The sequence below is a fragment of the Mustela nivalis genome (genome assembly GCF_964662115.1).
Source record: "Mustela nivalis genome assembly, chromosome: 2".
Taxonomy (NCBI): domain Eukaryota; kingdom Metazoa; phylum Chordata; class Mammalia; order Carnivora; family Mustelidae; genus Mustela; species Mustela nivalis.
Window position 1 is genome coordinate 185,381,689 of NC_139021.1, and position 13,760 is coordinate 185,395,448.

Consider the following 13,760-nt stretch of genomic DNA (forward strand, 5'->3'; position numbering starts at 1 on the left):
ACTTTTATTTTGGCCAATTCTCTTTCACTGCACAGACGACGTGCCCAGGCCCTTGCCTGTTATCCGTGGGCTCCCACGTGCCTGAGAGATCTGAAGAGTTGCCATAGAGCACGGGGCCGCTCAGCTCCCCGAGAAGCACGAGTCACTGCTTGGAGCAGACGGCAGGTGCGCTGGCCTCGCCTCCAGGGCCGTGACGGGCTGCTGGCGCGGGAGGACCACTTGTCCGGGCCCAAGTGCCTGCTCCGGCTCTGCAGAGGCAAAGCCACCTGCATGTCTGTGGGAGGGGCCTCAGAAGTCAGGGAGGGGGTGGCCGTCTAGCTGCGGGGAGAAGCCCTCCCCGACTGCCCTGCTGGCAGGAAGACACCCGATACCGTCTCTTTCTACCAACGGCCTCACGACGGACACCATCTCTGCACAGAGACGGACTGGTGTGGCCCGGCGGGCGTGCCTGTGCGGCCCGCAAGTTCCTCTTTCTAATGGACTCGGGTCCAACCTCCCGGAGGCTCACCTGGGTAGACGGCGACAGGGTGAGCCAGCCTCCCCCAGGCCACCCACTCTGGGGAAGCTGGCCAAGGGTGCCCCATAGAAGGACCCCAGACAGACAGCAGGTGCGGGGCCCAGAGTCCCCGGAGCAAGACCGAGGGCTCTCCCACAGTCTTCCTCTCCCGGCCCTGGGAAAGCCACCCCCGCTCCTGAGGGACACGAGGCAGAGGAACAAGTTCTCAGTCACATGTTCCTAATGTTCCTAATACATTTATCGGAATAGGCTGGGTCTCAAGAATCATCTTCTGTTCAGTGAAGCCTCTCCTTCGCAGGCTGACAGTTTTGGTTTTCGTTAAAAAAAAAAAAAAAAAACAAAACTCTACTGTGGTTCGTAGAGTAAAACAAAATTAAAATAAAACCTTCCTTGAGCCATCAGGTAGCTTCTCCAAAACCACGGACCTGGAAGCCCCTTCCCAGTTCGTCATCCCCACAGAACGCGAACCACGGCCTTCCTCCGCGACCGGGAGCCCACGGGAGCCGGCTCTGTCGCTCTGCGAGCACACGGATTTCTGGACGCGAGCGCTGAACAAATGCAATAAAAAACCTTATTAATCACTCAGTCCATGAAAAAAGTGACCTTTCTGTGCCTCATTTCTAAGCAACTAGAAATCTTATGGGCTTAGCTATCAAATGCTCTTGAGCATGAATAACTTATAAAATCTGCTGGCATATTTTATAAAGTCAAAAAGTCATAAATGGCCGCATTGCTTTAGGACATCAGCAGTAAATTCAAATCGATCTTTTCTATTCATGAACTGTGTGTGGGCTTCCTCTGAAATCCCGCAAAAATACAGGCTCAGCCGTCGCCCCCAGACTCAGAGCCCCGGGCGGCGCAGCATATTTCTGCGCTGTTTTTGCTGATTTTCTTTCACGTAAGAGTCTCACAGAGAAGATGTAAGAATCCAAGAGAACCACCCATTGCAATGAAGCAAGAACGCGCTGGAAATCTCATCATGGAAACTGCTCAACCGAGGCCCCGGGGATAAATTCAAGCAGCCTCGTCAAGCTGGCTTGCCGGCAGCCTTGGGAGGAAAGGTGGGCGTCCCGGGCAGCCCTGAGCTCCCGTGAGGTTAGTTTGAGGCTGTGCGGGTGAGCGGGGGCTGGCTGGTTTCCCAAGCGGAGAGACGGGCAATGCCAGCGTCCCGAAGGTGAAGCGAGGCCTGCTCTGCTTCTCAAAGGCCCCGAGAGCCATCGTGTCTTCTGCGCCTGACCGCACTGGAACAGACCGGCCCGGTCGATTCAAGCGCTCACGATTACATGTGTTTCCGCACACAAGGGCAGAGGACCACCTGCGTGTCCATCAACACCTACCGAGGGCCCAGGCAAAGCCCGGGAGCGAACATGCCCGTGGCTCTCCAGGACAGAGGCGGCCTCTTAGGGCGATTCTGTGGAAGACGAGACGCCGTATTGCTTCTCAAGGGGAAGGCCACAGACCTGCCCTATGCTGCCGGGTCACCGTGAGCGTGGCAACAGGAAGAGGCGACGGCAGGTGCTCCGCAGACCAGCGCCCACGGAACCCGCGACGTGGGTCAGCCCTGGCCCGGGGCCGTGAACATGTCGTCGGGCATACAGACCGTCCCGCCTGGGTTCCTCCCGGACCTCCGCCTCACCTGACACCGACGCTCATCTAGGTTCACTCGCTGCCTCGCGGTTCTGAGTTCCTTCCCGTCCCTCATGGCCGAGGACTGGATTTCATTTTTGAGTAACAAGCTGGAGTGACGTGCATATTAACACTGCGGGCACCGGAGGAGAGCTCCCCCGTGGCGGGACGGCCTCCGTCCTACTGGTGATACTCCAGAGCTGAGGCCATCCCGTCTCCGTGCACCCTCAGGGCCTCCCGCCAGCCCGACTCCGGGGATCCCTGCTCGACCCCCGGCTCTGGGGGGCGTGCGGCTGTCCTGACCTCTGGCCTCGGCGCCCATGGCGCCTGCTGCTGGGATCGGCCCGCCCAGAGGCAGTCTGTGGGGGCTGCTCACCACGGAGGGGATTTGCTCGTGTTCCCAAGGCCACTGCCGTGTCCGCGATCATCGCTGCCGCACACGGGCTCCCCCTACGGCCCCTGCGTTCAGCCTCATTTTGCGGAGAAATCCAGCTGGGTTGTTAGAGCAGACCCGTCTATACCCAAAAGCCAAAGCTGGAAAGAAACGTCACTGGAGGGGATTTGATCCTAAAATGTTCTTCCCCAAAATTTGAACTGAGATGCAGACGTCAACTCTGATCATGACAGCCTGATTCCATTAACGAGTCGCCCCGGTCCCCAGGTGTGGAGGCCGTCGCCGGAGGAGGGCGAGGCCCGGGGACGCCCCTCTGCGAGGTGTGGACCCTGAGAGCTGCCGGGCTCCAGCAGGAAGCTCCTCGCCACAGAGCATTTCTGCACGCAGTCCGCTGACGCCCCCTCCCGCCTGCCCCTCCCACGTGTGCCCCTGGGGTGACCGCCCGGCAGGGCAAGGAGCAGGGCCTCAAATGAGTGAACGCCACTCAGCCCGACTCCATGAACCCGGGGAGTGTTACTGAGTGACTGGCTTCGGGGACAGCCGTCATCTGCTCACGGTCCTTACCCCTCGCTCCAGCAGCATGTCTCGGAAGTGGGTCACCCGCTCCTCCAGCGGCAGGAGGATCTGGGGCGGCGGCGTCCCGGCACCCTTGTCCTGTCCTTCTGCCTCCTCCGGCCCAGGACTCCCATGGCCTTCTGTCCTTTAGGGCACAAGACACAGAGAGGTAAGCGTGCCCTGGGGGCCAGTCTGCAGCTCCCAGGGACACCCAAGAACCACGGACAGCCAGGGGCCGGCAGCCGCAGAGGGGGCAGCTTTTGCTCTTGGACGCAGACGGCATTTTTGCACTTGGGGCGCAGCCATAACCCCCGACACAGGCACCAGCAGGGAGCCAAGGTCACGGCAGGGGCGTGCGAGGGCCAAGCGGGGCCACCAGGAAGACAGCCCGGAGTCGCGTTTCACTGCCTGGACCTGGCGTCCAGGACAGGAAGGGGTGAGGCTCTCCGTCGGAGAAAATCACTGGAGCTCACGTCCAGCTCTGCTCCTGCTATTCTTTGTTTCGGGGAGGCCTTCGTTTTGGACAGACGCAGAAAGACAATCACAGATTATGTCGTCGACCCTCTGGGTACGAAACGCTCTCCTGGAGCAGAACCCAGCCGGGGAGGTCAGAGACAGCAGCAGGGACCAGGACCCCGCCCAGGCCGTCTGCCTGGGGAAAGGTGCAGAGCTGGACCGCTGGACTGTTCCTCCCTTGGCCCGGGGACAGCCGTGGCCACGGCCCAGCCACAGTGGGGCAGCACGGAGAGCAGGCAGGAGCGGGGGCCGGCGGGCAGCAGGCTGACCGCTGGCGGGGAAGGATGAGTGCGGCCTTACCAAGCACCAGCTCTGCATCCTGCCTTCTGTTCTCTGCTGCCCGTCCCGTAGCTCTCTCTCTGTTCTGCACCTCATCCCTGTGGCACTGGGGACCTCCTCCCAAAACATCTCCCTGTCTGCTGCTGGCGAACGCCCCGACCCTGCCGACACAGGTACTCCGTGACGCCCTCCTCCTCCTGACCTGGCCCGCGTGGGAGCGGCTGGTCCCGCCGCCGCTTGGGTCCCCTTGTTACGGCCTGTGCTCAGCCTGAGCCGCAGAGTCTACCTACACTGGCCTGGTGAGCCTTTGCTCTGACCCCACGGACCCTCTGCACAGTCTCCTCCCTGCCCAGCCCTGCCCCGCATGTCCCCATAACCAGGTCCCACGGCCAGTGACCCCAGCAACAAGGGGGGCGCAAATCTAGTCTGTCCCTAGACTGACAGTCTTAGAGACCGTTTCCTCTCTGGCAGGCCTGTGGTCAGGCGAGGCTGCTGAGACACCTGCCAGGCACCGGGAGGTGTGGCCCCTGCACGCCCGCCAGCGCCCCATGCTCTTGGGGTGTAGGAAGAGCAGAGGACACGCATCAAAGGGGATGGCACGTCCCCACTTCTCTGCAAATCTTCACCCCGGGAATCAGGGGGCAGGAGGCACTCAGGCCACACACATCAGGCTTCCTGACCTAGGGAGAGAACAGTGCCCTTGCTTGGGGTGACTGTAATCCCGGGGGACATCTGGTGGCTACCGGGACATGGAGAGGCAGAGACCAGAGATGCGGCTGAATGCCCTGTGATGCCCCGCACAGACAGCCACAATTATCCAGCCAGTCCACGCAATCCGTGTGTGGGGGGTGGAGGAGGCAGACCCGTCCAAGGTCAAGGCCCGTCCCAGGTAATACTGTCCCTTGACCACGCTGTTCCCTGCCTCTTGCCCCCTCTCGCCATCACTGTCCATCCAGGACCCTGTGGGAATCCGCCCGTGGGCACTTCAGGGTGTGCTGAGACCGTGCAAGGTCCTCGAGCACTCACCAGGCGTGGAGTGTGGATGAACCCCCCCCCCCCCAGTGCCAAATGTCCAGAGACAAAAAACAACGAAAACATCGGAATCTTATTTCCAGACCAACTATTTCAGGAAAACGCGCATTCTTGGCTTCCTACGTGATTATGCGAATTTTCAAAAAAAGAAAATCACCAGTGGGTTTGCAATTGTGTCCTTTTCCAGAGGGTGTAATTAGGATTTCTTTGTAATAAATTTTCATTAGATAAAAATAGAAGTGTGGAAATAAGACCCGTATTGTTGAGACTTGAAATAGGATTCACAGGAGTTCCGAGCTCAGCGATGATCACGTATTAGAGTTCGTTCCACACGGCGTCTTGTTCAGAGCCGCTGGACGCCTTCCAGAACGGCAAGCTCTCAGTCCAGTTAGAATCGGTCAGAAGTAAATGCAAACTTGCTAAATATACTTTTAATATTCTCATGGCTGAATGAGTTTGGTACATTTAACAAAAAGCAAATTCTAATGCTTGGAATAAAGCTAGCTCCATGCCCAAGTACAAGGAGGAGAGGCCGTGTCCTCAAGGGCATGGCCGCAGTACCCACCTGCCTCGCCGGCTCGGTGGGGGGAAGGCCTCTCACCTGGAAACAGTTGGATGCCTCGCCAGGCTGGCACCTGCTTGGGGAGATCTTTGGGGCCAAATGGGTAAGTTGAAAAGGGCTTGGTCACGTCTAGCCTTTCCCCCGGAGCAAGGGTTCCCAAGTCTGGGCCACGGTGCTGGGCTCCCTTTATCCTGGGGACAGCATGCTGCCTGGCTCCCGTGTCCCATCCTCGGGAGACACTATGGTGGCTGCTCCCCCACCTGGCGCGGAGGGGCTGTTCTCCCCCACTCGGCCCCTCGCCTCCGCCCTGTGACCGCTGCTGAGCTCGTCCCGCCGAGCCGCGGATGGCCCGTGGGCAGGGGCGCATGGCGTGCGAGGTCGAGCACGGGGCAGCAGGTGATCTGGGAAAAGTCACTAGATTCACACGCAGTGCGACTGGATTCTAGGCACATCTGGCTGCTCGTTTCCATTTTCGGGCAACAAATGCTAATTAGTTTATCTAGAGGCGGAGGGAATGGGGCGCAGGACTTGGCACATCCGCCAGCCCCCACGGGTCACCTCGCAGACGCGCAGACACGCCTCTTCCCAGCTCCTGAGTCTTCCCGTGGAGAGGAGGGAGAGACGGAGAGGTGCCAGCACCGCACGGCTCTCCGACAGGTGCGCACGGGGGGCGTGTTTCTCGGGGCCTCTGGGGCCTCCCCCCACCCCCGTCCCGTCCCTCCCTGCTCCGCCCTCTTCCCCTCCCCCCACCGGTCATCCTGGCCTCCTCCCCACTCCTTCCCTCTCCGCCTCTTCCCTTCCCTTCTCCCTCCCCCCGCTCGCCGAACACCATCAGCTGAGAGTCCACACAGAAATGGAAGCCGTTCTCGGTAACCACTGCTCCGAGGCGGAGCACAGACGGAAGAGATAAGGGCTGACTCAGGCTGTGATGAGTGATTCCATCTCGTGTGAAGGAACCCTGGGTGTCCAGAGAAGAAACTGCACGTGGCTATGTGGCCCTGAGTGTGCGGCTGAGCCCCCCGGGGACAGCGTGTTGCGAAATCTTAGGCAAACTATGGAAGCTGTGTGGACCTGGTTTTGGTGAAAAACGTGGTTTGGATGAGACGATCTTGAAATGCCTCCAGGACCGCCGTCCTGGGACGCAGACGGGCTCCTGCTCATTCCGTCCTGCGGAAACATTTAGTCTCCGCTCCGCCACCGACTCACTAGCTCTGCCTCCCAGCGTTGCCGTTCCTAGAAATCGCTAACCAGGCCTCCTGCGTCTCCCTCCAACTTGCTCTGAAATCGTTCGGCAGGAACAGCCAAAAGCAGTGGCCTCTGGCCCCCCAGCCCCACTTGGCAGGGGACACCGCCCTCCCTTAGGCTGGCGACAGGCAGGGTGACCTCAGGGCCAGAAGCAGAGGTGTCCTGGCAACCCTGGCCAGCCTCCCACAGGACCGGATCTGCACATGCCGCGGCCACCACCAGGGGTCCCTGCCGATGGCCGGCCTGCAGTGCCCTCCTCAAGGGGGGTTTGCTTAGACCACCTCTCCGTCCTCCCTGCCCTCCCATCCGCTCCCCTGCATTTCTGCTGTACCACCATTGCCTGTAACCAGAGACCAGAGACCACTCAGGGTCACACTCTGCCGCGCGAGGGCCGGCTAGCCAGGCGGTGTGCTGGCAAGGGTGGGCCGTGGAGTAACCAAGACTGTCTGGCCTCTGTCCCTGCTTCCGTGTGAATTTCCTGAGCCCTGGGCCAGGGAGCGCCTGGCCCACTGGAAAACCACCAGAGCTCAGAGGGCTGAAGCCCGCAGGAAGGGAGGGAGCGCGGAGCTGGAGTCTGGTCACAGGGCCGATCATTCGGTCCTTCCTGCCTACGTCCTGGCACTGATAGAAACTCCAACAGTGGGGCTGGGGGGCTGCCTGATGCCCCAGGAGGGAGGGGCACCCAACTCTATGTGGACAGAGGCCCGGGCCCTCGGGACCCTTCCAGAACTCACCCTCCCCTTCTCTTCCGTTTGGCTGTGCCCTCTATGATAAAACCATAACCTTACGTACAGTGCTCTCCGGGGTTCTGGGAGTCATTGCCACAAATCACCAAGCCTCCAGGGAGGTTAGGAGACCCTCATATTCGTAGCCAAGTCAGACAGAGGGGGGATGGGCTGGGGATCCCACTTTCTGCCGGTGTCTGATGTGGACACACTTGTTTGGTCACGCTACTTTCCCTGCGGGGTCTGCATTACCTGTTAGTGGGGTCTGCATGAACTCTGGGTGCTTACAGTCCGAGCCGAGCTGGGGGACGCCCGGGAACTGTTCTCACAGGGCAGGCACTATTGGGTTTCCTCCAGTTCCATCGACAGCTGTGCTGTGGGCCCGCTGTGTAACCCTGTGACCAGGGCAGGCCATGTGGCTCCTGACCCCCCCAGTTCGATCCCAGCAGACGTCCCCCCTCCAACCTGCAGCGCTCGGCCAGGATCACCAGTGTGTGGCTGTCAGAGGTGGAGAGGGAGGGTCTGTCCGCCGCCTTCCTGGCGTGGTGGTCACGCAGGTGTCTCTGGTGTCCCTCGGTCCATGGAGGCGTCATCCGGGTCTCCGTCCTCAACTTCCCACAGCAACCATGTGTGCATCTGTGCCCACACGTCCCCTGCCACAGGGCCACCAGTCACTGGCTTATGACCTAATGACCTCATCCTAACTCGGCACATCTGCGACATCCCAATTTCCAAATTAAGCCCCAGGCTGAGGTTCCGGGGCCGGGGCTCCAGCATCGGAGTGGGGCGAAGCCACGCAAGCCCACAGCCAGGGCCATCGTCACCAGCAAGCAATTCCCACAGCCTCAGGGACCATCCTGGTCTCGTCACCGCGAGAAGCAATGGGCTGGAAGTGAGGAGCCTGAGGCTTCCTGGGTGTGCACCGTGGGGACGACACGTCCAGCCCAATACAGGAAGCACTGCACCAGCCTCACGCTCCCCAGACTGACCGAACCCCTGGGTCACGGGCTTTTTTCTAGAACATCCACACCGGTTTGTGCAGAGAAGTCTGTCTCGAGGACACGTCTCAGGTTGCCCACAGCCGACGCTGGGGTCTTCCGAGAGCCTCTCGAAGGCATCACCACAGGGCAGCACGCCCCGCAGTCCAGGCCACATCCCTGTGCTGGTGGCCCCCGGCTGCCAACCTTCCCCAATTTCTTCTCGCTGCAGCCCCGCCAGACCATGCTGGAGGACGAGCCACACTTTCCTCGGCTCCTCATCCCACCAGCCTGGTCCGCCGGCCCCGTCTTCACGCTCCCTCACCTCCGCACCTTCCCCATGACGCTTCCCTTCCCCGTGACGCTTCCTCTTCACACCTGCTCGTCCTGCCCCTTGTCCACTCGCAGCTGGCTTGGCTCCGCTGGTCACCCGGCCACTGCCCCGGCGGGACACGGCCCACTCTGTGTGACTGCGCTGCTTTCCCCTCTGCGCCCAGAGTGCGGGGTTCCTGCAGCGGGAGGGCCGGACACACGACGCTTTGGTCGCGCTCACTTCCGGGGCCGCCTACACGACCGCCCGGCGCGTCCCCGCAGGCGGCCCCTGGCCTGTGCACCTGCTCTTCTCTGGCACGAGGTGCCGCGCTTGGCACTCAAAGGGCAGTGACTACGCTACTGACTTAGATTTTGGGGTTGAGTCTCTTCCTTGCGGCTTCTTCAGAGACACATTAGACACAGTGGAGCTCCAGGTCCCACCTTCTGAAGAGACGTCACGGTGCTTAGACGTCTTTCTTACAGCCGCAGAGCCGTGCCCTTCCGAGCTATTCCTCCGGAGTCTGTCTGGCTGTAGTGAACATGTTCTTGTGATCCTGCCGAAGGCGTGGCTGTTCTTGCAAGAGCTGTCGAAGGAACTCCTGGAACACGGCTGTTGTGTGGAGGTGCGGTGGTTCGGTATCTACTGCTGTGTCCCGAAAGGTTGCTAAGAGCGACCCTTCGGGACCCAAGCGTACCTGGAACGCCTTCAGGGCTCACGTAACTGTCATCTGGATTTCCATTAGCCTCTTCTGGCTCCATAACCCCATCCTCATAATCGGAAGAAGAAGGAAGAGGAGGAGGAGGGTGAGGAAGGAGAGAAGAACGGGAGGCAGGGGGAGGGAAGAGCGGGGAGCTACGTTGTAGGGATGACGGCAGAGGCAGAGTGCCGGGCGTGAACTGTTTGATATCAATAGACTTATCTTTGAACTTGGACTTTCACACACATGTACTGTATTTTCAGGAAAATCTCATTTCACTGATTTTTTCACTTGTAAAATTTAAATTATAACACTTGCCACTTAAGATGTTTTATAATAATTAAATGAAGTCATATGAGCACCTGCTATTTGCTGACATTCTGTGTATAAAACCCTGTCCTCCCACTTTGCCTACCTGCCCTCATGCGATCTTATCACAGCCCTGTAGGGCAGCCATGGTTATCATCCTCATTTTATAGATGGGAAAACTGAGACGATGCATGTGAAGTACTTAGCACAATGGCTGGTCTGTAAATAGTACTGGTGGTGATAGTGCTGCTGGTCGTGGTGATGATGGTGATAACACAATAGTGATGATGGTGATGGTGGTGATAATGGCGATGATGATGGTGGTGATGGTGATGGTACTGGTGCTGGTGAAGGTGATGATGATGGTGATGGTGGTGGTGATGATGAAGGTGCTGGTGATGGTGCTGGTGATGGTGGTGGTGGTGATGATGGTGTTGACGATGGTGATGGTGATGGTGGTGATGGTGGTGGTGATGATGGTGATGATGCTGGTGCTAGTGATGATGATGGTGTTGATGATGGTGTTGATGATGGTGGTATTGATGGTACTGGTGATGATGATGGTGATGATGATTACAATTCTGGTGATGACAATGGTGATGATGTTGGTAATGTGATGAGGGTGATGATGATTCTTCACTCTCATTGTCTCTTGCAGCCTCTGACCATCCACACTAAACCTTCCAACACCGAGATCCAGCCCTTTGTTTGGCTGGGTGATGTCTCGCCTTTTATTTGATTTAATGGATGGGAAGAACTTGCTCTTTCTCCTGGCAAAGAAAGCTGGGAATTTATCAACAAAATACTGCCATCCTGTAAGTCCAGTGTTAGACACAGTATGAAATTCTGCAGGAATCAAAGTCTCTGTGAATGTCTGCCTTGTGGGGCCTCAGACATTCTGTCATGTGGTTGAGACAAATGGCCTTCAGACAAGGCAACCTTTGGAAGATCTGCATTCTGTAGGTATTAGCCCTGACACTGCTCTGTTGGAGCTGCCTTTGGCCACTGTTGGAGACTGGCACATCACTCAGGGTGGGTTCTGGGTTCCTCGGTAGGGTTGGGGTGCAGGGGCCTGGTGGGGATTCAATGTCGATGGTGGCATCGAACAGGATGCCTCCCTAGGAGGGAACACAGCCCTGGGCAAGATCCTGGATCCGGGAAGGAGCAAGGGGCACGGGAGCATGGGCTGTAGCAGCCGCTGCCTGCGTGCAAAGGGAAGACTCTAGGACAGCCAGGGACCCAGGACTGCCTGGACAAGGAGGATCTGGGCTCCAGCCTGGGGTGCCCATCCCGAGACCTCACTTCTCCCCTGTGGACTCATGGACCGCTGGCCGCCTGGCAAAGCTCTGCCCGCCTGCCCGCCCAGCTTTCACTTCTGGAGCTTGGCCTGACCCCACCTTCTGGTCCTGGTGATACCTTCCCAGAAAGGGCCTGGGGTCCCTGAAGGCCCCGCTGTGCAGAGCCCGGCAGACGTCTCCACGGTGCTGCGACCACAGTCGTCCAGCCCTTTCTGTGCTCACAGTTGTAGCGTGTCGGTTACACCCCAGGGCCCAGGACCTCCACCACCCTGATGGCTGTGCCGACGAGCGCCGTCGGAAGGTCTGAAGGCCGTTCTGGCTGCACCTTTATTTGTCAGCTCAAGGGCCACCCTGCGTCCAAAGGCCATGGTTCCTTCCGTGCTCCGCCCGTTCCACCAGCTGGCGGGCGTTTGTTGTTAGTGGCCGATGGCCTCCCCCTGGGTGACCCTGAGCTCAGACGCTCTGGTCTCCAGCACAGGTCAGTTTCATTGTCCGAGGGCAGGGCTGACCCGTGGACCTCCTTATGACACAGCTCATGGGTGCCAGGCTGTCCTGTCGGCAGGGCTCGTCTTCGTGAAGTCGAAAGGATTTCCCAGCAGGTGGGGGCCCTCGAGCATGGTGGGGGACCCTGTGCCGTCTCCTCATGGGGAGCACACGTGGTCTCAGAGTCCAGGACGCGTTCCAGCACAAGGGACCCAGGCCTGGTCCCACGGCATTGGGGTCTCCCTGTTTGTCGAGATGGGGGGGCTTCCTTTGGTTCGCCGGGCGCCCCCACCCCCGTCCTGAGCACACACAGGCTTGAGGAGACACCCAGGGCATAACCTCAGCTCGGGGGACGTGGGTGTGTCTCACAGAGGCTGCTGGGTCACTCGCGTTGCAACAGCATCAACAAAACACGGGGAAAGGCTGGAGGGCAAGTGTCAGTCCCGTCACGTGCACTCGGGGCCCAGGCCTCTCAGGCTTTCGAGGATCTGAAACAAAACCAACCTCCTGACACAGAAAGCAGAGGGAAGTTGTTAGTCTCCCCCAATTTTCACACTGAAGCAGACCAGCTGGGCTATTAGGATAACAGAAGGGAACCCACAGGCAGCGTCTTCACAAGCTAGGGGGTGACGCATCCCCAGGAATTCACACCATCAGGCACAGCCAGAGCCCAGGCACCCACGAGCCCTCGGGGGTCGTCCCCCCCAGGAGGCACATCCCAAGACCTTTGGGCCCAGCGAGTCTGAGATGCCCCAGGTTGAGAGGCAGCCTCAGGCCGTGGCCTTGGAGCAGGCTGATGGGGGGCGGGGGGGGGGGTGCTGCTGACGCTGGAGGGGTCTTCTGGGCTCCAAACTCAGGGGAGCCAATGTGGCCCAGAGCTTGGAAGGGAGAGGTGGCCGGGCCTGGTAACTAAGGGTCCCTCCAGGACAAAACTCAGACAAAAATGCCAAGAGGAACTGGTGTGAGCCTATGGGATCACACAGACACGCCCCAGAAAGGGAAGGACAGGCAGGGGTGAGGGTGAGGGGCAGCGCAGACAGGCGCCAAACGCAGGGCACATCCCCGCTTTGCGACAAAGAGAGGGAGTTCCAGAGCCTCATGACCAGGAACGCCGTCTCCAGCCGCCTTCCCGTCACCAGCTCATCTCAGCTTGACCTGCAGGAAAAGGTCGTTGTCCGATCCCATACCAATGAGCCGGAGAACAGTGATGCGCGGAGCAAAGGACCCACAGCAGGGGAAGACCACGGGCAGCCGGGACGCGGGCCACGGGCAGCTGGGACGCGGGCCACGGGCAGCCGGGACTCCGACGGAAACACCACCCCGCTGCTCGGGAGGACACAATGTTTCAAAGGACACAACAGAAGCTCTAAAACCACGGCGTGTATCATGACAGACAACTCAGGGGGGAAGGGGATGTTGGACCAAGTGAACATCTAAAAAGCATCTGAATGATGCAAGAAATCAGAAACGAAAGGGAGAAAAGTTTGAGAACTGAAGGACGCACCGGAAGGCGCCCAGATGTGAGCAGAATAAACACCACCGATGCCGCCTGGAGGGGAAACAGCTAAGAAGGAGAGGAGAAACCAAAAGAACCTGAGAAAGAGACAAAAAGGATGTGGAAGCCGAGGAGGCAGAAAGACAGAGCCCCCCGTGGACCCCGAGAGGCCGGCGATGAGGCGCACGCGTGGAAGGACACAGGTATTGTGGAGCTCAGGAGGCGTCTCCTCGTAGGAAACAGATGTTCAGCCACGTCGTGAAGAGCCTGTCAGACCCGGGGCAGTCCGAGTCCCCACGACAGGGACACACACTCCGACTCCTGCAGGACAGACGCCGTGACTGAAGCAGACCCTGCCACCAACGCCGCTTCCCTCTGGGAATTCACCGCGCGTCCAGCCCCCGTGGGAGCTGCCGGCAAACCCACACGATGTCGGGAAAGTGAGTTTTGAAGGGAGGGAATCAAGCCTGCGCCCCGTGTTTTCCACCTGAGCTCCAACTCCGGGGAACCAAAGAGTTGAGGAGAACGTTGTGCTCTGTAAAGTGCTCAAGCTCACGGGTGCCAATGACACGGGAGAACGCACCTGCTGGTACGTACCAGTCCTGCAGGAAATGCCGGTCCCACGCCAGTCACCTGCGCACATCCCAGGAAGGCAGGTGACCCGAGCCGCGGGGCCGCCCGGCAGAAGGCACTCGGGGCTGCTGCGAGGGTCTCTCGTGCAGCGCCGACCAAACCCG

General features: G+C 59.4%; 1 protein-coding gene across 1 annotated transcript in view; it reads right to left on the reverse strand.

Moving 5' to 3' along the window:
* TCERG1L (transcription elongation regulator 1 like) overlaps window positions 1–13,760 on the reverse strand; it is a 175,160-nt gene that overhangs the window by 13,584 nt on the left and 147,816 nt on the right. The window contains exon 9 of the mRNA XM_082717821.1: window positions 3,102–3,237. Within this exon, the coding sequence (XP_082573947.1) occupies window positions 3,102–3,237 (136 nt within the window). The remainder of the gene's footprint in view (window positions 1–3,101; window positions 3,238–13,760) is intronic.